Source organism: Macaca nemestrina, chromosome 9 (assembly GCF_043159975.1).
Source record: "Macaca nemestrina isolate mMacNem1 chromosome 9, mMacNem.hap1, whole genome shotgun sequence".
Lineage (NCBI taxonomy): Eukaryota > Metazoa > Chordata > Mammalia > Primates > Cercopithecidae > Macaca > Macaca nemestrina.
The window spans coordinates 96,270,805-96,297,032 of NC_092133.1; the positions used below are offsets into that span (position 1 = coordinate 96,270,805).

At 44.5% G+C, this 26,228-nt stretch overlaps 1 protein-coding gene across 1 annotated transcript in view; it reads right to left on the reverse strand.

Annotated features, from left to right (window-relative positions):
- Positions 1–394: 394 nt before the first annotated feature.
- The window catches only part of LOC139356003 (uncharacterized), a 57,073-nt gene continuing 31,239 nt past the window's right edge, over positions 395–26,228 (reverse strand). The window contains exons 5-6 of the mRNA XM_071068732.1: positions 16,259–16,367; positions 395–2,189 (exon numbers count right to left, since the gene is read on the reverse strand). Of these exons, the coding sequence (XP_070924833.1) occupies positions 1,960–2,189; positions 16,259–16,367 (339 nt within the window). The 3' untranslated portion in view covers positions 395–1,959. The remainder of the gene's footprint in view (positions 2,190–16,258; positions 16,368–26,228) is intronic.

Here is a 26,228-nt window from a genome sequence, read left to right on the forward strand (position 1 = left end):
GTTCCCACACTATCCACATCCGTGCCCACAGAAGTGATAACCTTTTGAGATCAGTGCAGCCCCAGAGACCTCCCTAAGGGTCCCTGCTGCACATCCGTTGAGCAGGTCACAGCCTGGGTTTGTCTGCACCAGGCAGGCAAGACAGCTCCTGAGAATGGGCCCTGCCCAGCACACCTGCCCAGGCACTGAGCCAGGAACACACAAGCTGCTCACCTGGCCTCTGACAGGTTAGTGAAAGAACGGGGCAGGGCCTGCCTGGGGTGCTGCACAGGAGCACCTAGCTCACTGCCCTTTGGAGATGACCCTGTTTGAGAACTGCCATTCTGATGACACAGCAGTGGAGGGTCTGGTGGAGCTGCCAGCTCCCCTGGGGCCCAGAAGGAGTTGCCTCTGACCTATTTCCCAGTTCCCAGGCAGGGGCATGCCCAGAGAGCCATGCAAAGCCAGTGCTGGGCCCCTTCCTTCCTCCCACTGGCCAGTGACTGTCCCTGGGCTCAGTCGCACCACAGGAGGGGAGGAGGCCATACTGTCCAGTGTCGCTTCTCTCAGCATTGTGCTGAGCTGGAGGGAAGGCTAGGAGGCCTCCTAGAGGAGGGGACACCTGTCCAGCAGCTCAGCGGAGGTCAGTTAGGTGAGCAGGGAGGGAGAGGAGAGAGGAAGGCAGAGGTCTCAGAAAGGGCGGAGCTTGGAGGCCAGGACCAGGGGAGTCAAGGCTTTACAGAATCACCTGAGGGCAGGCGGAAATGCAGACCCGGGCCACCCCAGACTCCCTCAGGACGTTGTGGCTTTAAGTCCCAGGAAAATGCATTTCTAACCTGCTCCTGGCCACTGGAGTTTAGTCCTCAGGATTCCCAAGACCTTGGCAAGGTGGCCAACTTGTGCCCCCAATACCAGGTAAAATGAGAGCAAGGTGCCAGGGTAGCCTCTGCCCCAGCCCAGCCCACACTGCCTGCTCCCTGCCTGCTGGGGTCCCACAGGTCCCAGAGCCAACCACCAAGCCAAGCAGGACCTCAGACCTGTCCAGGTGCCTCAGGGCTGGCACACCACGCCTGTCGCCTCATCTGTAAGCCTGCATCATGAGAAACACGTATTGTCAGTAGTTACAAAGGTTCCCAGCACCACTCTCCGTGCCTCCCGTCTGTGCTGACTCAGCGAATGCCCATCACAGTCTTTCAGGGTGCTCCTACTGCACCTGTCGTAAACAAAAGGGGAAACGCAGAGGCGAGCTGCCCCCCACAGCACACAGCTGGTAGATGCCCAGTGATGGCTCAGGCCAGACATCACTGCCACCGTGCCTCGTTACCCCCGCATCCACCAGCTTAGGTTAGTGGTTGAAGGGAGAAAGTTCTGCAAGAAGAGTAGAAGTGGGGCATTATGCAAAGACCAATAAAGGGTCCTGGGAATACAGAAATGCCAAGACTCCATGTTTACACTCCCTGGAGGGGCAGAGGAAGCCTTTCCCACCTGCAAAGCTCAGGCGTGGCAGGGCCTTCCTTGGCCATGAGAACAAGAAGGGAATGGTCTCATCCTCAAGGGCTATGGAGACACCAACTGTCACCCAGTTTTACAAATAACAAAAGAGAAGCTCAGGGAAAAAGGAGCAGAGGAAGGAAGTCCTACAGAGGACTCAGTGTGCCCAGCACCGCGCTCGGCCTTCCCACACACTCAGGCCACTTAGTCCTCTACCAGCCCTGTGGGCTTGGCGTCATCCCTCCCCTCCCGTCATTCACAGAGATGAAAAGGCTCAGAAGGGCAAGCTCTGAATCTGGGGCCCCACGTGGTGTAATCTGGACCCCACATAGTGGGGTGTAATCTGGACCCGTCACTCATGTGGTGTGGTGTAATCTGGACCTCACATAGTGGGGTGTAATCTGGACCCCCACATGGTGGGGTGTAATCTGGACCCCACGTGGTGTGGTGTAAGCTGGACCCCACATAGTGGGCTGTTATCCGGACCCGTCACTCTGGTGAGGCCTGGGCAGTGCTCCCACTGCCCCCTCTCCAAGTATGGTCTCGCTGACTGCTGTGCCCCCTCACCTGGCACAGCACCCGGTGGCAGCTCATCCCGGTCAGCTTTGCTGTACGGCAAACAATGCTCCCCCTGACTTCCATGACACGGAGCCCGAGGGGCAGCTGTGAAGGCTCTGCCGCATGAGTCCTATCTGGGACCACAGGGGAGGGAGCAGCTCCTGCAGTGGGGAAAAGGATGAGAAGGCTGCAGAAGCCCCCTCTGCTTCCTAAAGCACCTGCTCAAACATGACACACTCACGCCCGCTTCCCCAGGCACGGCACACCACCCGTGAGGCTTGGACTCTGTTCCTCTGGTGGGTAAGATGACACAGACAGGCACTCAGCATCGGGCAGGAACTTACAGGCTGCTCACAGGAAGGGGCAGCAGGACAACCAAGGGCAATAACGCGTCGTCCTCAGCATGACTTTAATTTAATAAAGGACAAACGGATGAAGGAACTATATTCCTTGCTGGAAAGGGTGAACATCTTCTCTAGGTCCATCCACACCAGTTGATAAGTAGGGAAAGAAACGATCGAACAGCAACAAAAATATCCGTGACCAAATGACATTTGTGTTGTGTGAACTAACGATCTGCTTGTAATATGCAACCACTGGCTTTATGAATCAGTAAAAACTCTGCAAAGGAAAGTTAGTATAAACCCAGCTTCCACCGAGCATTGACGATACTTGACAATCACGATCTGTCATTAACTGTTGCGTTTATCAGCAGCTGAGGTGAGGGCCATTTCTTCCTGAGCTCAGACAACACCTCCCAGACTTCAAGCACTGAGCCCAGGCCACATGATTAGCTCACCACTGGAAGGGGAGCGCCACTCCAGAGCTGAGGATGGTGTGTCTTCACTGTCTTTTTTTTTTTTTTTTTTTTTTGAGACAGACTCTCGCTCTGTTGCCCAGGCTGGAGTGCAGTGGTGCTATCTCGGCTCACTGCCAGCTCTGCCTCCCGGGTTCATGCCATTCTCCCGCCTCAGCCTCCCGAGTAGCTGGGACTACAGGTGTCTGTCACCACACCAGGCTAATTTTTTGCATTTTTAGTAGAGACGGGGTTTCACTGTGTTAGCCAGGATGGTCTCAATCTCCTGACCTCATGATCCACCCGCCTCAGCCTCCCAAAGTTCTGGGATTACAGGCGTGAGCCACCGCGTCCCGCCTTCACTGCCTTTTCTTCCAGCAGGTTGTGTAAGTTCCCACAGCGGATTCCAAGGCAAAGAGAGAAAAGCAGCTTTGGTACCTGAACAACAGCCTGGAGCAGAGGACTCTCATCCCTTTTGAACCCACAATGGACTGCGACTTGAACAAGAAATAGAGCTTTTCGGTCAGGTGCGGTGGCTCAAGCCTGTAATCCCAGCACTTTAGGAGGCCGAGGCGGGCGGATCACCTGAGGTTGGGAGTTTAAGACCAGCCTGACCAACATGGTGAAATCCTGTCTCAACTTAAAATACAAAGTTACCTGGGCGTGGTGGTGCATGCCTGTAATCCCAGCTACTCACGAGGCTGAGGCAGGAGAATCACTTGAACCTGTGAGGTGGAGGTTGCGGTGAGCCGAGATCCCACCATTGCACTCCAGCCTGGGCAACAAGAGAGAAACGCTGTCTCAAAAAAAGAAAAAGACGAGACAAGAAATAGAGCTTTTTCTGCATTCAGCTGCTGATTTGGGGTGGCTTACTACAGCAGCTGACCTCGTGTTAACCTTGTGTGTACAGCGCTGACTTCCGCTTCTACGTCCTGGTGATCCTGGAGGTGAGCTGTGAGCTGCAATGCAGGAACCTTTAGTCACCGACTAGTTCCACACCACACTGAGGAGCCCCCAACCAGGAGTAACTGGTACATCCTAGCATTGTTAGCTATAGAAAAAGTCAAAATGGTATTGGATAAATTATGGGACAAATAAAACGAATAAACAGGTTCTTTAAGTGCTGATATGGAAATATCAGGTATGTTAAGTGAACAATTAAGGCACAGAACAACATACAGAGAAGTTTTTAAGGTCTGACCCAAGGACCCTGAGACTGCCCAGGATCCTTTTACGGGGTCCGCTAGGTGCTCCCTTTCCAACTACACAACAGTATAAGGATGTACATCCTTCATATATCCCAACCAAAAAGCGTCACGACAGTTGGAATGCAAAGATGAAAATCCAGCTGTCTTCTACTAAGCATGGCACTAAAGAAAATTGTGATGTGAAAACAATGTCATGCTTCACTGATTCTGTTTTGAAGAATAAGTTTTCTACGTTCTTTTAAAATGTCGCTATAGGCCGGGTGCAGTGGCTCACGCCTGTGATCCCAGTGATTTGGGAGGCCGAGGCGGGCAGATCACCTGAGGTCAGGAGTTCAAGACCAGCCTGGCCAACATGATGAAATGCCATCTCTTCTAAACATACAAAAAAAAATTAGCCGGGCATGGGGGCAGGTGCCTGTAATCCCAGCTACTCGGGAGGCTGAGGCAGGAGAATCGCTTGAGCCTGGGAGGCGGAGGTTGCAGTGAGCCCAGATCACGCCATTGCACTCCAGCCTGGGCAACAAGAGTGAAACTGCCTCAAAAAAAAGTCACTCTGGGTGGCTCACATCATAATCCCAGCACTTTGGGAGACCAAGGCGGGCAGATCACCTGAGGTCAGAAGTTTGAGACCAGCCTGGCCAACATGATGAATCCCTGTCTCTAATAAAAAAAATACAAAATTAGCCAGGCGTGGTGGCAGGTGCTTGTAATCCCAGCTACTCAGGAGGCTGAGGCAGGAGAATTGCTTGAACCTGGGGGGCAGAGGATACAGTAAGCCAAGATCACACCACTGCACTTCACCCTGGGTGACAGATACTCTTTCTCACAAAAAAAAAAAAAAATTAAATAAAAATAAATATCACTATACAATGGGTTTATTACTTTGTAAATCTCAATTTTATTTTCTAATATATTGATATAAATCATTTTTTTTTTTTTTTTTTTTTTTGAGACGGAGTCTCGCTCTGTCGCCCAGGCTGGAGTGCAGTGGTGCAATCTCGGCTCATTGCAAGTTCCGCCTCCCGGGTTCCCGCCATTCTCCTGCCTCAGCCTCCCGAGTAGCTGGGACTACAGGCGCCCACCACTATGCCTGGCTAATTTTTTGTATTTTTAGTAGAGATGGGGTTTCACCATGTTAGCCAGGATGGTCTCAATCTCCTGACCTCGTGATCTGCCCGCATTGGTCTCCCAAAGTGCTGGGATTACAGGTGTGAGCCACCACGCCCAGCTGATTCACATTTTAAAAGCTCTTTGGGGGCTCAAAAACTTAGTAGTGTAAAATCATACTGAGATTGATTCAAGCACCACTGTTGTATATCGTATACTACTTTCGTGTAAAAAAGAAAGAAAAATCATCTTGTACTAGCTTACAATGCATAAAGAAACCCATTAAGGATAAACCACTATCAGTGGTACTGGGCAGATGAAAGACCTTTTACTGAATGTATCTTTTTGTTGTTAATTTTCGAGCTATGTATAATCTATTCACGAAAGTAAGTTAAAAAACAAACCCTAGGGGGCCGGGTGCGGTGGCTCACACCTGTAATCCCAGCACTTTGGGAGGCCCAGGCAGGCAGATCACGAGGTCAAGGGACTGAGACCATCCTGGCCAACATGGTGAAACCCTGTCTCTACTAACAATACAAAAATTAGCTGTGCATGACGACGTGCGCCTGTAATCCCAGCTACTCAGGAAACTGAGGCAGGAGAATCGCTTGAACCCTGGAGTCAGAGGTTGCAGTAAGCTGAGATCGTGCCATTGCACTCCAGCCTGGCAACAGAGCGAGACTCCTCTCAAAAGAACAAAACAAAACAAAACAAAACCCCTAGGGGCCAGAGGAAGCAGGAAGGCCAGCCCCAGAGAAGATGGAATAGGCCAGAAAGTCTGTGTGTGGATGACACCACCTCAGCCCAACCCCTCCAGAAACATGGTCTCCAGGCAAAACATCAAAGGATTCTTCTCTAAACAAACAAAAGCAAGAGACAGAGCTTCCAGGGTGTGGCTCCCCCAACTTAACTGTAAACGGCAAACACCATCACCACACACCCAGGGCCTGCAACATGGGAGGCAGCCAGAAATAACTGTAACCGGCAAACACGATCACCACACAGCCAGGGTCTGCAACATGGGAGGCAGCCAGAAAAGCTAGCCCAGAGGAGAGGGAGGCAATTCAGGAACTAAAATGATTTTTTAAAACAAAAATAACTGGCCAGCGTGGTGGCTCACGCCAGCACTGTGGGAGGCTGAGGCGGGCGGATCTCGAGGTCAGGAGATCAAGACCATCCTAGCTAACACGGTAAAACCTCGTTTCTACTAAAAATACAAAAAATTAGCCAGGCGTGGTGGCGGCGCCTGTAGTCCCAGCTACTCGGGACGCTGAGGCAGGAGAATGGTGTGAACCCGGGAGGCGGAGTTTGTAGTGAGCTGAGATCAGGCCACTGCACTCCAGCCTGGGCGACAGAGCAGGACTCCGTCTCAAAAAAAACCAATAAAAGTTAAAAAATAAAAATAACAAAAAAAGAAGTCATGTATCCAAAGATGCTGGAGAAGTTATTGGACACACACTGCCGGGGAGTCTGGGTGGGAAAAATAGTGTCCATTTTCTCACAGCCATCCCGAGTGTGACTACACAGGCCACTCCTGTTTGTGGAAATCATATATTCACATGGCACAGGGAACAAGAAGGCGTTTTAACCTCAGATGTGGAGATCTACTACCTGCATGCTCCTGAGTAAATTATTTAACTTCTGGGCCTTGGTCCCTCCAGTGGAATACCTCCCTTACAGAGTCACTAAGAATTCAGTGAGTTGTCTCTGATGTGACGATATAGTCTAGCATTTGGTAGGTTCTCAATAAATGGCATTCTTATGATCCATGACAGCAGAAAAAGCTGAGAGTATGTTACTACAAAGTAATTTTTTAAAGACACAGAAGTCACAATGAAACATGCTTTAAGGTTAATGCTTTAATGTATTGACATTTTCACTTACAAATGTACAATCTGCATATGTAGGAAAAAATCAGTTCTCTAGACACAACAGAATACTAGAGACGGGAAAGCAATCACAAAAAGATCAACTCTGGGGAGAAAGTGGAATTGCATTCCATGCCTTCATCTACACACACTAGGGAAGGAAAAAGAAATATTACAGAGGATCAAAACTTGTGGAAAATACACTTGGGTCATTTTGTCTCAACTGCAGGACCTTCTTATGATCCAGATGGCTACCTTGAGTCCTGGATAACCTGAAATGGGCAAAGTCTGGCCTTGTTCACAAATGATGACCCGAAATATTAACAGTTCTCCCTCTCCTCTTTAATATCCAAGACCCTGAAGCTGACTCAAGGAATGAAAAGAACAACCGGATCAGCATGTATATAATGTCACTGGCCAACTTCTTCAAGGTATGGATTATTTAAAAGTACACATGGAAGTAAAATGCTTACTCAAACCTGAATAAGAAGTTTCTTCTAACTCAAGTACTTCTTGACTTATATGAAGTGTTGCACTGTAAACAAAGGACATCGTTGAGAAACCGAGGCTATCAAAACATTGGCATCTATGGGAGTTGTGGCCAAGAAATAAAATACCTGAGTGACCTTACCCGAGTATGCATTTTACACCAGGATCAAGTCACTAGTGACAGTCAAGTTCCAGGCTCATCTATGGCTGCCTAATGAGGCTGGCCCCACTGGGATGGGGACTGGGGAAGGGACACACATGAGTGCCCAAGCTTCAGTCCACACCTCTCCCCTTCAGCCAGAAGCAGCCAAGGGAGCACAGGAACATCTGCCTCAATAGCATTTTGGCAGCAAAAATCAATACTCTGTGGTTCCTGGAATTCTCACCCAGCAATTCCAAGTTCAAAATTACCAGTGCAACATGAAAAACTGTTAATAGCTTTTAAGTAAAGGGTACATACAGCTTTAATAATGATTATAATCTGAAGAAAGTCATTCTTCTTATACAGGATGGAGAATCCTCAAAGCAACATTTTAAACCATGGACACTAGACTTGTCATATATTACATCTATTCAGAGATGAGAGATAAACACACATCCTTCCATGTGGGAACAGATACTCCCATGTCAACACGTCCCCTAGGATCAGAGAGAAAAGCAGACCCGTGGTCACCACTCAGTTTCTCTGGCGTCTGACTTTAGATGGAGTCCCAGGTAGGTTGGCCTAAGTTGGCCTCAGAGGGTGGTGGCTGAGCAGCAAAGCAAGACAGCATGTGTGTAACCAGCCAGGCAAAATAACAAGTCTGTGCTACCTGGAGTGTATTTTCAGGACAACAGGACCATATGGAGTGTGGGGCAGGGACATTCACTGTGCTAAACTGCCTCTGTAAAAGCACACTGTTGAAAGCATGCGGGACAGAAAACTGGAATAATTCAGAGCTTAAAAACAAGAAATAACAGAAATGTGAATATTTCAAATACATACATCAGAATATTGAAAATAAGAGCATTTGACAGAAAGGCTGGAATGGTTTTTCCAAAGACTCACACATTTTGGGGCTCAAAATTCAATGTTCTAAGCTTCTCTATCACAAAGAGATCAAGAACAAAAGCAAGGCTGGGGATCCTGGCCGGGCTGAGTGGTACCTTGAGCCAGTCCCTGTGGGCCCCATTTCCCACCCATAACCCAAGTCTGCTCAGCTACGGTCTGCCCTGGTGCTCCGTGAACAGTCACAGGCCCCACTTCTGCACAGGATGGGCCTTCAGAGAGATGAGAGCATCTCCCGCACAGCGCAACCCCGTGAAGGCCTGAAATGGGAACGCCCTAACTAAGGCTCTCCTTCCGCTCCCTCGCTGTTCCTTTAACATTACTTCCTCAGCAAGTAGAAAACTAGGCTATCGGGAGGCTTAGGCAGACACACACTCAAACAGCTCTCTTGGAATAAAGCAAATCTGCCTCCACACACTTGTTATTGTTCCGGCTTCTCCAAGTTTTAAAGGATAAAGCCCTCAAACTTGCAGGCTCAAATCAATTCCCAATGCGGGAAACGTTCTCCAAGTATGGCTACCAAAACCATACCAGAATAAGGTGAGAAGCAGCAGCTAGAGTCAGGCAGACTTCTGAAGCATCATTTTTCAAAGGCGGGCTGTGCCCTGTCATCCTGAGCCGTAGGCCTTGCCGGGGGCCTGTGGAGCCCCAGAGGGCAGGACAGGGGCTCTCACACCATGGCCCCGGGAAGTACCTGGGAGCTTACCAACCCACAACTCCTAAAGTAACAAGCAACCAGTTCTGGTCTGTGGTTTGAAAAAGTTAAATGGAAAGCTATAGCTTTTCTTGCCACAATCACTCATTAGGCATACAACACTATATTACCTGCATAACATGAAAATAAATTAACCCTTAAGCACTACACCTAACTCTAAAAAGAAAATGCCTTTCAAAACAGGTATGCTCAAATAAGGTGTTCCGAGAGTTGCACAAGGACAGTCTTGGAATGAGCCAGTGCCCCGGAGAGCCAGCGTTTGAACACAACAGCACAGTTCAAACCTTTCTCTGTGGTACTTATGTGGATTAGTTACAATTATGACATCACTACTTCCAAAGGAACCATTAAAACTATTATTAAAAACATTTGTCACAAACAGAAATGCCCTGCAAATCATATTATTGCACACAGGGTTATCAGAAGCTATGCACATCAAGACCTTGAGGCCCCTAGAAGACCCAAAATAGAGACCCTAAGGCCATGCCCGTGGCTGCTCTTGCCAGCATGCCCAGTGCCAGGTCACTGTCGTTGTCTCGATACTGCTCTCGAATGATGACTTGGTTAGCAGGCTGCTGTCCATAAAGTCCTAAAACAGAAGGAAAGTAGCAGATCTCTAAGCAGCAGTTTGTGAAGTTTAACATCACGCGAAGTGCCAGTTCTCCTTTCACAAAAGGGATCTGCTGTCTCCTGTCACACTGGCACCCCAGCCCTCCTCCACAGCAGGCACATCGTGTGGCCCACATCCCTGAAATCGCACTGGGAGGAAACCAAGATCCTCAGCTCACTAAGGGCCAAGGTCCCTAATCTGCAAAGAGCAGAACCCTAAAGAAGCTTTCAGACTCCAGCCTTTGATTTCTACTTCAGCCCTCCACACCATGCTTACTGGGTGGCAGACAAATGGGGAACATGGGAGAGACACAGTGCCCAACAAAAGCCCAAAAAGGAAATGCTCACTTAAAGCAAATTAGCTTCTTAGTATGCATGCAAACCAATTTTTAAATTAAACCTTAAATCTGCACATATAACTTGATTTTTTTTTTTTCTTTTTTTTTTTTTTTTTTTTTGAGATGGAGTCTTGCTCTGTGCCCAGGCTGGAATGCAGTGGCATGATCTCAGCTAACTGCAACCTCTACTTCCCGGGTTCAAGCTATTCACCCACCTCAGCTTCCTGAGTAACTGGGACTACAGGTGCCTGCCACCATGCCCGGCTAATTTTTGTATTTTTAGTAAAGACAGGGTTTCACCATGTTGGCCAGGATGGTCTCAAACTCCTGATCTCAAGTGAGCCACCCACCTCGGCCTCCCCAAGTGCTGAGATTACAGGCGTGAGCCACAGCGCCCGGTCTACTCTTCTTCTTTTTTGAGACAGAGTCTCACTCTGTCGCCCAGGCTAGAGCGCAGTGGCTCGATCTCGGGCCACTGCAAGCTCCGCCTCCCAGGTTTACGCCATTCTCCTGCCTCAGCCTCCTGAGTAGCTGGGACTACAGGCGCCCGCCACCACGCCTGGCTAATGTTTTGTATTTTTAGTAGAGACGGGGTTTCACCGTGTTAGCCAGGATGGTCTCCATCTCCTGACCTCGTAATCCACCTGCCTCGGCCTCCCAAAGAGCTGAGATTACAGGCGTGAGCCACCGCGCCCGGCCCAGCCTACTCTTTTTTACTACATGTCTTTATGGAGAAAAAATATTTATGTTAAGAGGTGAAAACTTCAAAAAAACAAACCACAGACAAATTTAATATTTAATTTGCAAGACTAAAATTTACAACTGGAAATGTACTGTTTGCTCTCTTCCATGCTTCACAGCTACAATGCCTAGTAGCTAAGTAGCTTTCAAACTGCTCAGGTATTAATAGGGTTAGCTTTCCTCCTTGATCCTCTATTCCTTTAATGGTTCAAAGGCTGGCTGGCCAGGCTATATGGCTGGCACCTGTAATACCAGCACTCTGGGAGACTGAGACGGGTGGATCACTTGAGGCCAGAAATTTTAGACCAGCCTGGCCAACATAGTGAAACCCTGTCTCTTCAAAATTTACCAAAAAAAATTAAAAAAATTAAAAAAAAAAAAAAATTAGCCAGGGGTAGTGGCGCATGCCTGTAATCCCACGCTGAGGCAAGAGAATTGCTCGAACCTGGGAGGCGGGGGCTGCAGTGAGCTGAGATCCTGCCACTGCAATCCAGGGTCTGGGCAACAGAGTGAGACTCTGTCCCCCCCCCAAAAAAAAAAGAAAAAGAAAAGAAAAAAAACAAACTACTCACTAGTGATGTGCACATGTGGATGAAGAGCAGAAGTGAAACCCTCAGTGATAACAAAGGTGAACATTTCCAACCACTTGCAGCACTACATACACTGAAATGCTCTTACTCAACTGGGTGCGCTCTTATCCCTATTCTGCAGATGGGCAAACCGAGGCACACAATGGTTAAGGACACTAAGGCCACACAAACCCAGGCATTCTGGCTACAGTATGCATTTATACCCACTAATGCCTCAAATCCAACAGAAGATGATGAATGACAAAAATCAAAAGGCACAGAGTAGTACAATGAAACCATTGTAAATATAAGGGCTGATCTCGTACAGGTAACAGTATTGGAAGCAAGTGATTATTTTTGCAATGTTTAAATTTCAAAACTAGGGAATTATGGCATTTACTTTCACAGCCCTGACATTTTAAAATATTCAGTAACGTTAACTCCAACTAGCCAAATGTAACACGATGAAACCTGTGAGCTGACCTAATGAGAAGCTCTCCTGGAAAATCTGCATTCTCCTGCCCTTGCAGGTCATGCTGAGGTCCGCTGGCTGCAGGACCAGGCCACTCTCCTGTGGCTCCTGCTCAGCTCTGCTCCTGCACTGAACTCAGTCCTTGCCAGAATCAGCTGTGGATGCTTCCAGGTCACACTATTTTAATTGCCTAGTTTACTAATACTACATAAATGGTCAAAATGTGAATGAGAAAAAGGCAGACACAGTTTCTATGGCAACTAAGATACTACAGGAAAACTAAATAAAGGAAGGTACTTTTACAAATTATCATCAAATCAGGGAATGGAGAAAACTATAAAAGATGGAAGGATGGGAGCACTATAGTCTCAAAATCTAGAAGTCTGCTCTTGGACTTACCCCTGGAAACTGCAGTGCAATGACGTGTCATGAGGATGGTCTCTACAAGACAGAAATAGAAGACTCCAACCAAAGGAGCCAACTCAAAGCAAACACCCTAACCCCACATGATGAGAGAGCCGAACGAGCACCCACTAGTGGGTGAAATCACAGCACAATGTTTATAGAACGTCTACAGTACTCTGTACTTTCTCAATTGGCTGACCAACCACTGGTCCCAATCACTCAACAGAAAGCCTTAACCAGCTCTGTGCGTGACTAGGAGGGTTCTTGTGGACTAGCTCTAGGCTCTGAGACCCTGGCAGACAGGATGGCATGGAGGTGGCAAAGCACCCATCTGGTTGTCAGCACAAGCTGCTGTGTATCAACCACAAACCCAGCTGACCCTTCCACAGCAAGCAGGTCTGGGGGCTGCCTGGTCACCACCCTGAGGCAGGCTGCATAATGCCCACTGATCCAGCCCCTTACGTGGCAAGCATTCCGAGTACTGCCTGTGAGAGTGCTACTTCTACTCTACTGACGAGAGCTAAGGGCAAGGATGGACTCATTTCTGGAAGCGCCCTAAACAACCACGTCCGCAGTATCTGTGCTCTCTGTACAGTAAGAAAACAGCGGCAACTGCCCTAAGAAGCTGAGAAAGAGGCTGGCTCTCATGTGGCAAGGCTAAGGCTTAAAACTCACCACCCCATGGGATTCCAACAGAAAAATGTGCAAAAGGAAAATGATTCATAAAAGGGGATATAAACTAAAGTAACTCGATGATTCCACTTCAGACTTACTGAAGCTATCAAAACTTTCAGAGCACAACAAGCAATCTTTATGGAATTACAGATAAACCACAGCATCAGTAACTGCTAGTGATATTATCAGTTGGTAAATCATTCTGGGATCAACTTGGTAAAATGCTATCCAGATTTAATGTAATATTAAGAGTTGAAATGATTACAAATCTGGGATGTCCCTTAAACTAATCCAGAGGTAGAGAAAGGAGGCTGAGGTAGAGATAAAAGATTAGACATGATGTGGTAACTACTGAAGCCAGTGATGGACACATGATAGTTCATTATACCATCATCCCTATTTTTTATGTTTGAAAGCATTTATATTTTTAAATCATATCCAAAAGAACCCTCAAAAATGTCTATGCTTTCTGACGTATTAATAGAGATGCTTCTCAACTTACAATGGGGTTACCTCCCAATAAACTCATCGTAAGTTGAAACATCATAGTCAAAATGCATTTAATATGCCTAACCTACTGAACATCATACCTTAACACAGCCCACCTTCAACTGCTCAGAGCACTAACATCAGTCTGTAGCTGGGAAAATCAGCTAACACAAAGTCTACTACAATCAAGTGTCGAAGATCTCATGTAATTGAATGAGTACTACACTGAGAGTGAAAAACAGAATGGGGGTAGGAGTACCTGAAGTACGGTTTCTACTAAATGTACATTGTTTTTGCACCATCGTAAAGTCAAAAAATCATTAAGTCAAACCATCCTGAGTTAGGGCCTGTCTGCATATACAGATATATTCTAGTTGGGGGAGGAAAAAAAAAAGAACTATATTCTAGGCCGGGCAAGGTGGCTCACACCTGTAATACCAGCACTTTGGGAGGCCAAGGCGGATGGATCACCTGAGGTCATGAGTTTGAGACCAGACTGGTCAACATGGTGAAACCATCTCTACTAAAAATACAAAATTAGCCGGGTATGGTGGCACATGCCTGTGATTCCAGCTACTTGAGGGGCTGAGGCAGGAGAATCACTTGAAACCAGGAGGCAGAGGTTGTAGTGAGCCGAGATCATGCCATTGCACTGCAGTCTGGGCAACAAGAATGAAACTCCATCTCAAAAAAAAAAAAAAGAAATATATTCTAATGCATATTCAACAGGAACAAAAAGGAAAATGACTAAAGATGTTCAAAGAAGTATCTACAATAGCAAAAAAAGAAAAAAAAAAAGAGAGAGGAAAAAAACAGCCAATACTGGAAGGTTTAGTAACACGTCACCCAATATAATAGGCAATTACTAAAAATACTTATGAGTATTACGTAGCACTTGGGATTCAATACATATAATTTAAAAACAAGACTAGAAACATAAATGCATGATTATAAGGAGAAAATATTTTATATGGAGGAAGTACGGGACGTCCTCAAATAATAGTTTCATTTAACGTAGTTTCATTATAACATTAATAAGAAGAAAAGAACCGATTCCCCTCAGGGCACCGCCTGTGCAGAGCGGGAAGGTTCTTTCCACGTTTGCGTGGGTTTTCTTGGGATAGGTCAGTTCCTTCCCATCCCAAAGATGTGTCCCTGAGGTGAATCAGCGTGTCTAAACTGTCCCAGTCGGAGTGAGGGGGTGTGGGTGAGTGTGCCCTGCAATGAGATAGGATCCCATCCATGGTGCATTCCCACCTTGAGCCCGGAGCTGCTGGGAGAGGGTCCAGCCACCCATGGCCATGAACTGAAATAACTGGGTAAATAATTATCTTACTTGTCTTTATTAATCTTACATGTATGTATAGCTCACATTAATTTCAATGGTTAATATTAGAAGTGGTGATGTTTTTGTGACCAGAAATAAGCCAGAGAAACTTAACTCTTGTTTATATCAATTAATCTGCGGTAACATCAGTTTCATTACATGTTGTTTCACAGAAACTCAGAGTTTCCAAGAATCTACTGTTGATGTTAAGTGAGGACTTACTGTAATTCAAACAAAAGTATGTGTGCTAGACTCACAAGACAATGGACAAATATTTAATCTGTCATAATTCTTTATTATTTTAATGGTTTTTCAACTTGACATGAAAAAGAGTCAAGCAAAGCAGGATCCTCCCAAGTCCCTGCTAGTTGAGTGACTGTGCCTCAGATTCCCAGAAGAGAGCATTGTGGAATTTCTCTATTTCTACTCCAGACTCCAGAACCCGTTTTAAGTGCTAAATGCATCCAAAGCCAAAGCAACCACCAACAACTACAAGGACACCATCTGAGATTGTAACCAGAGGCCTCCTTGACTTCTCTGGGCACCACGATCAGTGGCCCACCCTTCTGGTACCAGCTCACCTCCCTCTGCCTCTGCACTGAGACACCATGCTAGTTTTGCTCACAGCCCGGGATTCCTCCTCCTCCTGCAAACCCCCACATTCCTGTCTCTCCTGAGCTCAGCCTCTGGCTCCAGCCCACCCACCTGTGCATCCTGTGCTATGGTGCTGTGCCCACTGTGCCTGGCCAGCCTCACTTCACAGGGGCCATCGACCACAGTTCTGCCCTCCCCACCCTCACTGCAGCCCCAGCAGTGGCCAGCATGGTCCCACACCTCCACCCTGCCAACCACCTTGCCCAGGAGACCCAGACATGATACCCCTACACCAGCTACTCACGCCTGCCATGTGTTTCATGTAAGGTGAAGAACAGAAAGAACAGACTCCAAGCCCAGAATAAATACAAGCCCTTTCCAGGCCTCTACTCCACTGTGAAACAGAACATCACCTCAGAAGTGATAACTTTCCAAGGACCTCACCAGAAGAACAGCTGAAAGGTCCCTCTCATCCCTTAAAATGGGCCTCTTACTCTGGCTGCTTCTCAATGTAAGTGAATCCCAATAAGTACGAAATTCTCTGAGAACTAATCCAGACACAATTAGCAAAGTTCTAAAAATCAAGCCTACTCTAGCTTTGCAGAGCAATATGAAACTACCAAAGGCTTTTTTAAAGCACAGTAACACAGTGATATGTGGTCTACAACCAGAAAATACAGCTCACTTAACCTTAAACTGAAAAATAAAAATGTTTACAGGTCTCTCTGGTCTACTCAGCAAATGGACAGAAATGAGGAATGAAAGGCTGGCTTGAGTTACCTGCATATGGGTACTGGTAGGGCACGGCATACGCCTGCCCATTCGCAGCATAGACAACTTGAGTTCCTGGCGGGTACGCACCACTATATGGCCCATAGCCGTACGCCTGCTGAAAAGAAACAGGCCCATTAGAAATACAATTGTGAAACTTCTAGTAATGTATTAAAATTGTGGTCTCCAGGTTGCAATCAATAAAATTTAACAGTCAATTAAAAAGACAAAACAAAACATGAAACAGTGTGGTTATGCCCCCTGTTTTAAAATTACTAAAAAACAAACAAAAGCTACAATTGGACCCCACTTTCAGGCTACAGAATGAAGAAGGCAGAAAAACACAACAAAAGAAGAGAACTGGACTTGCATGAGATTTGGATTTCAATTCAGTTGTGCTGTTAACCTGACCTTCAGTAAGTCACCTACCTAGGCCTTCCTTTGCCCATCTGTAAAATGATACGGTTGGACCAGGTGATAAGGAGATTCACCGAAACCACTATCCTCCAGGCGAAGCCAGCCTGGAAGCAGAACCCTCTGTGGCCCAAGTTCAGCAATTCCAGGCACAATATGGAAGATGAGGGTGTCCTGAGGTACCTGGGCAGGTGACTGATGGTTTTCGGGCTGCACACACCTATGAAAAGACATGGCTAGAAATGGGCAGCAGACGCACCTCAACCGGCAGTGAATGACCACTATGTGCTGAGAAATACTGAAATCAAGACCGGCCTTCCTGGCATACTCACAGGCGACAGGAGATCAGACATACTTGCACAATCACTGTCATTCTGTGACAAGTGCTCTGATACAGGGAGAACAGAGGTGTAGCCAGGCAAATGTGTGTGTAGATCTAAACCTGTTATCTTACAAAAGCAGGAGACAAGACTCCCACTTCTCGAAGATGGAGTAGACATTCTTTCCTGTATTCCTCCTGCTAAGTACAACTACAATCTCTGGACATTATATACAAAGCAAACACAAGAAGACTGAAGAGTGAGGAGAAGACAGACAGGCACGGAACTTTAGCACCTGAGGGAGGACCTGGGTTTCCTTTTTGCTTCACACATCCCACACTGGGTAATGGGGAAGGTGGCAAGCTGGAAGCGCCAATCAGTGCAGACCAAAAAGACCCTGAGAAGAGCTGCTCGCTTTAACAAAGAATCTAAGAAAGAAAGGAGCAACCTAGCAAGACAGATCATTTTTAGACAATAACCTCTCTACTCCAGAGAACCACCACAGAAAAACCTTCAGCCTCACACCAGCAAAGGCCAAGTGTGAAGAGCTTGAATTTCCATGCTCAGCAGGCACCGCCGGGTCCTCAGAACACCGTTGAGTAAGACTGAGTAGGGGGCTGGGAATTTCTTCCCTGCCAGATGGAAACAAAACACCCCCATCCCGCTGGGTGGTGTCCATGGAGACCGTGTGGGGAGCCAGAACCCCACTCCCACCCAGCAGAAAATACGGTGCCCTCCCTATTCCACTGAGACCAAGCCGAGAGTGAGTCTTTCAGGACGTCTCAGTGGCAACCATAGTATCAGCGGAGGCTCTGGGGGAAGAAGTAAGAGCCTTTCCTCTTCTCAGACAGGGTGATTTCAGTGGAGATCTAGTGAGAACCTAAATTCACAACTCCCTCCACAGCGACAAGAAACCTGGACCATGGGTGTCAACTGAGGCTCAAGGCGAGCCTGGACTTCCACCTCTACCTGGCAGCAATAAAGCAGCCCCCGAGAAGCAGGTCTGCTAAAACATGAGATTTAAATAAGATTCAGTCTTACAGTACTTAAAATGTACAGCTTTTGATCAAAAGCCATTCATCACACCAAGAACCAGGAAGATCTCAACTAAATGAGAAAAGACAACAAAAAACACAAACACAAAGATGGCAAAGATGTTAGAATTATCCGGAAAGATTTTTAAAGCAGCTATCATAAAAACTTTTCAACAAGCAATTATGAACATACTTGAAATAAATAAAAAATATAAAGTATCTACCATAAAACAGAAAAATCTCAGTAAAAAGTATATAGATACATACATTCAATTTTTTATATATCAAGATATAAAGAATAACCAAATAAAAATTTCAGAACTAATACAATAACCAATTTAAATAGTTCAATGAATGAGCCCAACAACATAATGGAGATGACAAAAGGAAGGAATCCATAAACATGAATATAAAGGGTAGAAATTACCCAATCAGAACACAACAGAGGAGAAATAGATTGAAGTAAAAAAAAAAAAAAAAGAGCATCTCTGGGACACATCAGACTAACAGGGATGTCATCAGAGTGCCAGAGGGAGTAGAAGGAGGCTGAGGTTGGAAAAGCACTCAAGAATAATGGTTTAAGGCCAGGCACGGTGGCTCACGCCTGTAATCCCAGCACTTTGGGAGGCCAAGACGGGCGGATCACGAGGTCAGGAGATCCAGACCATCCTGGCTAACACGGTGAAACCCCATCTCTACTAAAATACAAAAAAAATTAGCCGGGCGAGGTGGCGGGCGCCTGTAGTCCCAGCTACTTTGGAGGCTGAGGCAGGAGAATGGCCTAAACCCGGGAGGCGGAGCTTGCAGTGAGCCGAGATCACGCCACTGCACTCCAGCCTGGGCCACAGAGCGAGACTCCATCTCAAAAAAAAAAAAAAAAAAAGGAATAATGGTTTAAAACTTCCCCAATTTAGCAAAAACCCAAGCCCATATATTCAAGAAGCTGAATGAATACCAAACAGGATAATCCCAAAGAAATCCATACAAATACACATTACAGTCAAACTTTTGAAAACCAAAGTCCACAGAGCAAGCAGAAGGAAGGAAATAAAAGAGTACAATCAATGAAATTGAGAAACAGAAAAAGTGAATAAAACAAAAAGCTATTTCTTTGAAGCTATTTATAGAATTAATAAAACCTTTACTAAACTGTCAAAAAGAGCAAAGACAAATTACCAGTATCAGGAAAGAATGAACTGGAAGATTTTTACTATAGACTCTGCAGACATCACAAGGATAATAAGAAAACACTATAAAGAACTCTACACACATAAATCAGACAACTTATAAGAAAAGGAATAATTCCACAAACACTACAAACTATCAAAACCTACTCCATGCAAACTAGAGAATCTAAGTAGACCAGTCACTATTAAGAAAGCTGCATCTGCAGTAGGCCTGGAGGGAAAGGTCATATGAGGATACAGGGAGGAGAAGGCCATGTGCAAGCTCAGGAGGAGCCTCGGGAGAACCAACACTGCCAGCACCTTGATCTTGGGCCTTCAGCCTCCAGAACTGTGACAAACAGACGTGTGTTGGTTAAGCCAAACAAAGGAAAAAGAGGCCGGGCGCGGTAGCTCACGCCTGTAATCCCAGCACTTTGGGAGGCTGAGGCAGGTGGATCATGAGGTCAGGAGATCGAGAGCATCCTGGCTAACATGGTGAAACCCCGTCTCTACTAAAAAATACAAAAAATTCACCAGGCGTGGTGGCGGCACCTGTAGTCCCAGCTACTCGGGAGGCTGAGGCAGGAGGATGGTGTGAACCCAGGAGGTGGAGCTTACAGTGAGCCAAGATTGCACCACTGCACTCCAGCGTGGGCAACAGAGTGAGACTCCGTTTCAAAAAAAAAAAGGGAAAAAGAAAACAGATGTTGTCATTTAAAATCTCCCAAAAAAGAAACCTCTAGGACCTGACAGTTTCACTGGAGATTTCTATCAAATTTTAAAGAATTAACTCCAATTCTACACAATTTCTCCCAGAAAAGAAAAGAGCAGAAAACACTTTCCGATTTATTCTATAAGGTCAGTATTGCCTTGATAAAATAAGACAAAGCAGAAAGACAGAAAACTATAGACCAATATCCTTCATAAATATAGATGCAAAAATCCTTAACTAATATTAGCAAATTGAATTCAGCAATAAATAAAAAGAATCATACACCATGACCAAGTAGGTTATCAGCAATAAGGCTGTTTCGCTTTTTTTTATCATTTGTGTGTTCACTGGAGCAGCACTTCTCATCTCTTTTGATAACTTTTCCTGTGCACCCACCACCTGGCAAACTGGCCTAGCTTTCAACCTTTCTCAGCTGCCACCATGTCTTCCTCACTAAGCTTCATCATTTTTAGCTTTTGATTTAAAGTAAGCAGCCTGCAACTATTATTTACTTGAACACTCAGAGGCCACTGGAGGGCTACTAACTGGCCTCATTTCAATATTGTGCCTCAGGGACTAGGGAGGCCTTACGAGAGAAAATGATGGGAACATACAACATTCAACAATTAGGTTTGCCATCTCATATGGGTGCATTCATGGAGTCCCAAAACAATTACAACAGTAACATCAAAGCTCACTGATCTCAGGTCACCACAGTACATACAACAATCATGAAAAAGTTTGAAATATTGTAAAGAGTTACCAAATGTGACACAGAGAACCAAAGCGAGCACACACTGTTGGAAAAATGGCACAATAGACTTAACTGACACAACGTTGCCACAAATCTTCAATTTGTAAAAATTGCAGTATCTGCAGGGCTCAAAAAATGAGGTATGCCTGTATGTATTCTGTGCCTATAGACACCCTACCTTTTTGTTTCCTTTCTATGTTTTTAAGAAAATGCTCTACCACTCAGTTAACATGAAACTTTATCGATAGTGTTCAGTTACACAAAGATAGGAAAATTGTCATACTGTGAAAGGTCATAAGTACTAACATCCTATAGTAAATGTTAAGACCGTGTTCCAATGTCAAATAAGCTCAACACTTCTCTAAATGAGGATTACAAAACCCACTGAAGATTCTGATAAGGTGATTCCACTGAGTGAGTTGAGGAGAACTGTTTAATTTTGCATCTTCCTTAAACAAACTCATTTGCAAAGTGAATTTCTTGTTTTCAATACACCAAATATTTACTTAGAAAAGAACTCATTATCTGAGTAAGAACTTCTAATCTATTCAAAATTTCTCTACCTTCATTCCTTCTCTCTAATGTGTCTTATTAATTCAGAGTAAAACCAAGAAAGAAACCCCATACTATTAACACTTTCCATTTTTCTTAACTCTTCAGTATTTACCCTGACATATTACCACTACTGTGATTCCTTTTGAGCATTCTGAAATGTCTCCATGAACATTTCAGAAAATCCTTTACAGTTCAGTCTGGCACGGTGGCTCACACCCATAATCCCAGCACTTTGGGAGTGCAAGGTGGCTGGAGGTCCGAGACCAGCCTGACCAACATAGTAAAACCCCGTCCCTAGTAATAAGAGAAAAAAATTAGCTGGGTGTGGTGGTACACACCTGTAATCCCAGCTATTCAGGAGGCTGAGGCAGGAGAATCGCTTGAACTCAGGAAGCAGAGGTTGTAGTGAGCCAAGACCATGCTACTGCACTCCAGCCTAGGCAACAGAGTGAGACTCTGTCTCAAAGAAAAAGGAAGGAAGGAAGGAAGGGAGGGAGGGAAGGAGGGAGGGAGGGAGGGAATCTTTTATAGTTTAAACCTCATTCTGCTTTAGAAGAAAATGACATATATATAAATGTTTAGGTTTAGAATTAATAAAATAAAAAATGATAAAAATACAATGCTGGCCTAGCACAGTGACTCGTGCCTGTAATCCCAGCACTCTGGGAGGCTGAGGGGGGCAAATCAGAAGGTCAAGAGATTGAGACCATCCTGGCCAACATGGTGAAACCCTAACTCTAGTAAATTAAAAAAATTAGCCGGGTGTGTGGCGTGTGCCTGTAGTCCCAGCTACTCAGGAGGCTGAGGCAGGGGAATCTCTCAAACTCAGGAGGTGGAGGCTGCAATGAGCCAAGATCACGCCACTGCACTCCAGCCTGGCGACAGAGCAAGACACTGTCAAAAAAAAAAATGCTTACAATATTTTATGAAATCTATTTAAATGTCCTTTCTGGTACTGAAAAAACTATGTCCTCCATCCTTCAGTTCTGAAGGCAAACACATCTGTTTTGTAAACTGTGATGCAGGTCACTTCGGCCTTAAACTTGATCAGTGCTTTAAACAATACAAACAGCAAACACGTTAAAGGCAGACATTTAAAAACACCATTTCTGCTAGATGAATTAAAAAATCTAACATAAATCTAACAGCATTTTTAAAGGCACTATTCTTCCTAAATTTTTGTCTGATTTTAAACAAAAGACAACAGAGAATTTAAAAGAAAAAAAATACAGAAATCCCTTTTAATCTATTATAGGTCAGATTCTCCAAGAAATAGACACAGATTTTACACACGCTTGCTGGGGAGCACTGTCAGTAACAGCACCCCGGAGGTGGGAGGCACACAGGAATGAACAGGGATGCAGCTGCACTATGAGCTCAGAAGCCAATGTGGCCCTCCTCGGGGCAAGGGTGGGCAAGGTGACCCAAACACTTACAGCAGCTGGGGAAATTAGTGCCATCAGTATTCAAAGAGGGGTTTGGAACTCACGTTACGGCATTCACTACATAATTCCTTCCTCCAGAAGTATTCCCACATCTACACATAGCCAGAATCACATTTAGGTGAGTACTCACTGACTTTTACTAAGTATATTTCTAGGATTAAATATTCTTTAAAAATGTTATAGAGTATATAGTATTCCATTTTATGTATATACCATAATTCATTTAGTGCTAACATTATTTCAAAGGTCAGTGATTCCAATTTTCCCTCTTAAAAAGAACACTACTGTAATAAATGGGAACAAAATATGTACATCTTGAATGACTTTCTCAAAAGAATCAGAGACATGAGAGTCCAAAAGAAAAAAAAAAAACATTGAGAGTAAATACTCCATATACTCAAAATTTACTAAAATTTGCTTCCTAATAAGGTTCATAATATCCTAGCAAATGCTACCATGCAACTTTTCCAGAAACCTTGAAAAGGGGTATCTTACTATCATAAACATACTCCACTGATTGGTGTTAAAATTAAAGAGCACTGTAGCATAATTTTCTGAAAATTATCATATCCTTTGCCTATTTTTCAAATGTGTTAGTGTATTTTCCTACTGATCCATACAAGTACATCACTTATTTTAGGCATAGAAAAGCCATTTATGGAATTAAATAATTACATAATAATTATATATATTTTGATTTAGTTTTAAAATGTGTCTTAGTATAACTATTTTGCTCATCTAGAATTTAACTCATCACATGATGAGGACTATATATTGAAGTTTTTTTATTTTCTACCAAATACCTTATTTTCTCAGTATCATTTGTTGAAAACTATAAGCTTCCCACTATTTGTTTTTGATTTGTGCAATAATCACCCCTCTAATTTCTTAAATGGAAATTATTTTTGCATAATATTGCTTTAAAATGTTATCTTCAATAACTAATTTAGCAGCTAGCAAGGTGATCAGAAATCTTTTGAACTACAATAAAGCTATGCTAGAGAACTTCTGGCCTAGAAGTGAGCCAACAGCGCCCCAACGTGAAGAATGATAGGGCACGGTAATTTCCTTCCATTGCACTTACATGAAATGTGCTGTGGCTGCTCTCCTGTAAGGAACTATTATTTACTTACCTTGTGGTAATTGAGGGTGCATTCTCGCTTCACTATCCACACTTAATCCTGTCAGCAAAGGCAGTTTATGAAAGAGCAAATCAAGATTCATGTACTATCCACGGATAAGACAAAAGAAGTCTACCAGCCAAGGAAGAGATGAAGTCAGCCTAGGTCTGTTTAGTATTCTGACAAGCCAGTCAAGAACTCAACAGTTTCTACACCTTTAATTATACTGTGTAATATACAAATAGGAATAGGAGGAGAAATGGTCTTACTAATGCTGGGGAGGAAGAGATAAAGCCTGAGAATAGTGAAATGCCTATGCTGAAGATAAAGGGACTATAAAGAAATTGTAAGGACGCAAATGACCCTATGGTACTCTATGCAGAAATTTGTATTTTAAAAAATTATTTTATTATCAACAACAGAACAGCATTTCATCTCTAAATTTTTATTTAACATTAACAGTCACAAATTTCAGCTGGTTTTACGATCACAAGGCAGAAACAAGTCACATTAATAAAATAACAGCATATAACCACTAACCATTCTCAAATATCTTTAAGGAGATAATTTTATCAAGTTTTTAAAACAATTTTTAATGCAAATTTTAATTATGCAAAAATAATTTCCATTTAAGAAAACAAAATAGGTGGCCAAGCACAGTGGCTCAAGCCTATAATCCCAGCACTTTGGGAGGCTGAAGCAGGAAGATCGCGTGAACCCGAGAGGTCAAGGCTGCACTGAGGTACGACCATGCCACTGCCCTCCATTCTAAAAGAGTCAGATCGTGTCTCAAAAAATAAAAAAAAAAGCATCCACAAACTATGTCACACAGAGCTTTGTGAGGTTAAGCACTATCTATTACCTTCCAACCACTTAAGAGGAAGAAAATGTATAGCTCCTCCTACTTAAAATATTTACATTTAACGTGTCAGAAAATACCTAAGGCCATGCATGGTGGCTCATATCCGTAATCCCTTTGGGAAGCCAAGGCAGAAAGATCGCTTGAGCCCAGGAGTTTGAAACAAGCCTGGGCAACATAAGGAAACCCCATCTATACAAAAAAGCTTAAAAATTAGCTAGGCCAGGAACAGTGGCTCATGTCTGTAATCTCAGGATTTTGAAAGGCTGAGGCAGAATCACTTGAACTCAAGAGTTAGAGACCAGCCTGGGCAACACAGTAAGAGCTCATCTCTACCAAAACTCAAAAAAAGTAGCCAGATGTGGTAGCACATGCCTGCAGTCCCAGCTACTCAGAAGTTGAGGTGGGAAGAACACTTGAATCCAGGATGTCCAGGCTACAGTGAGTCATGATTACACCACTGCATTCCCATCTGGACAACAGAGTAAGACCCCAACTCAAAAAAAAAAAAGTAAAAGAAAAACAGAAAATACCTTAGCCTGATACTTTTTAAAATAAATACTATTTCCAGCTACCTACTTATAAAAATACGATAAATTGTTAATTACTATGATAGTAACACAAAAATAAAAACTATATAATCAGCACTCAATATTCTGTTGTAATTATGCATATGATGGGCTTTTTTTTTTTTTTTTTTTTTTTTTTGAAGGAAAGATTGACAAGGTGTGGCTCTCACCTGTAATCGCAGCACTTTAGGAGGCCAAGGTAGACAGATCACTTGAGCTCAGGAGTTCGAGACCAGCCTGGCCAACATTGTAAAACTCCATTTCTACCAAAAAAAAAAAAAAATTAGCCAGGTGTGGTGGCACATGTCTGCAGTTCCAGCTACTAGGAAGGCTGAGTCAGAAGAATCACTTGAGCCTGGGAGGTGGAGGTTGCAGTGAGCTGAGATGGCACCACTGCACTCTAGCCTGGGTGACACAGTGAGACTCCGTCTTAAACAAACAAACAAAAGTAAACAGCTAACACTAAACAATTTGGAAACAGGTGGTTAATGCAATAGTGAATGTGTAAGCAGAAGAAAACACAGATATACAAGAGTAAAGATGCCCTGAGGGCCTCAAATTCTGGGAATCTTTTACATATAGATACAATAAAACTTCAGCATCATTCTCTAGTATACAAACTTATTCCGAGTAACCAAAAATATTATACATAATTTCAAAGTTAACAGTTGCAAAACAAATGATTGCCTAAAATCGTCATAGAAAAATATTTGAGACTAAATGTAAAAATTAAATAACCTGGGCCAGCTGTGGTGGCTCACACCTGTAATCCCAGCACTTTTGAGAGGCTGAGGTGGGTGGATCACTAGGTCAGGAGATGGAGATCCTCCTGGCCAACATGGTGAAGCCCCTGTCTCTACTAAAAATACAAAAATTAGCTGGGCGTGGTGGTATGTGCCTGTAATCCCAGCTACTTGGGAGGCTGAGGCAGGGGAATTGCTTGAACCAGGGAGTCGGAGGTTGCCGTGAGCCAAGATCGCGTCACTGCACTCCAGCCTGGCAACAGAGCGTGACTCCATCTCTAAATAAA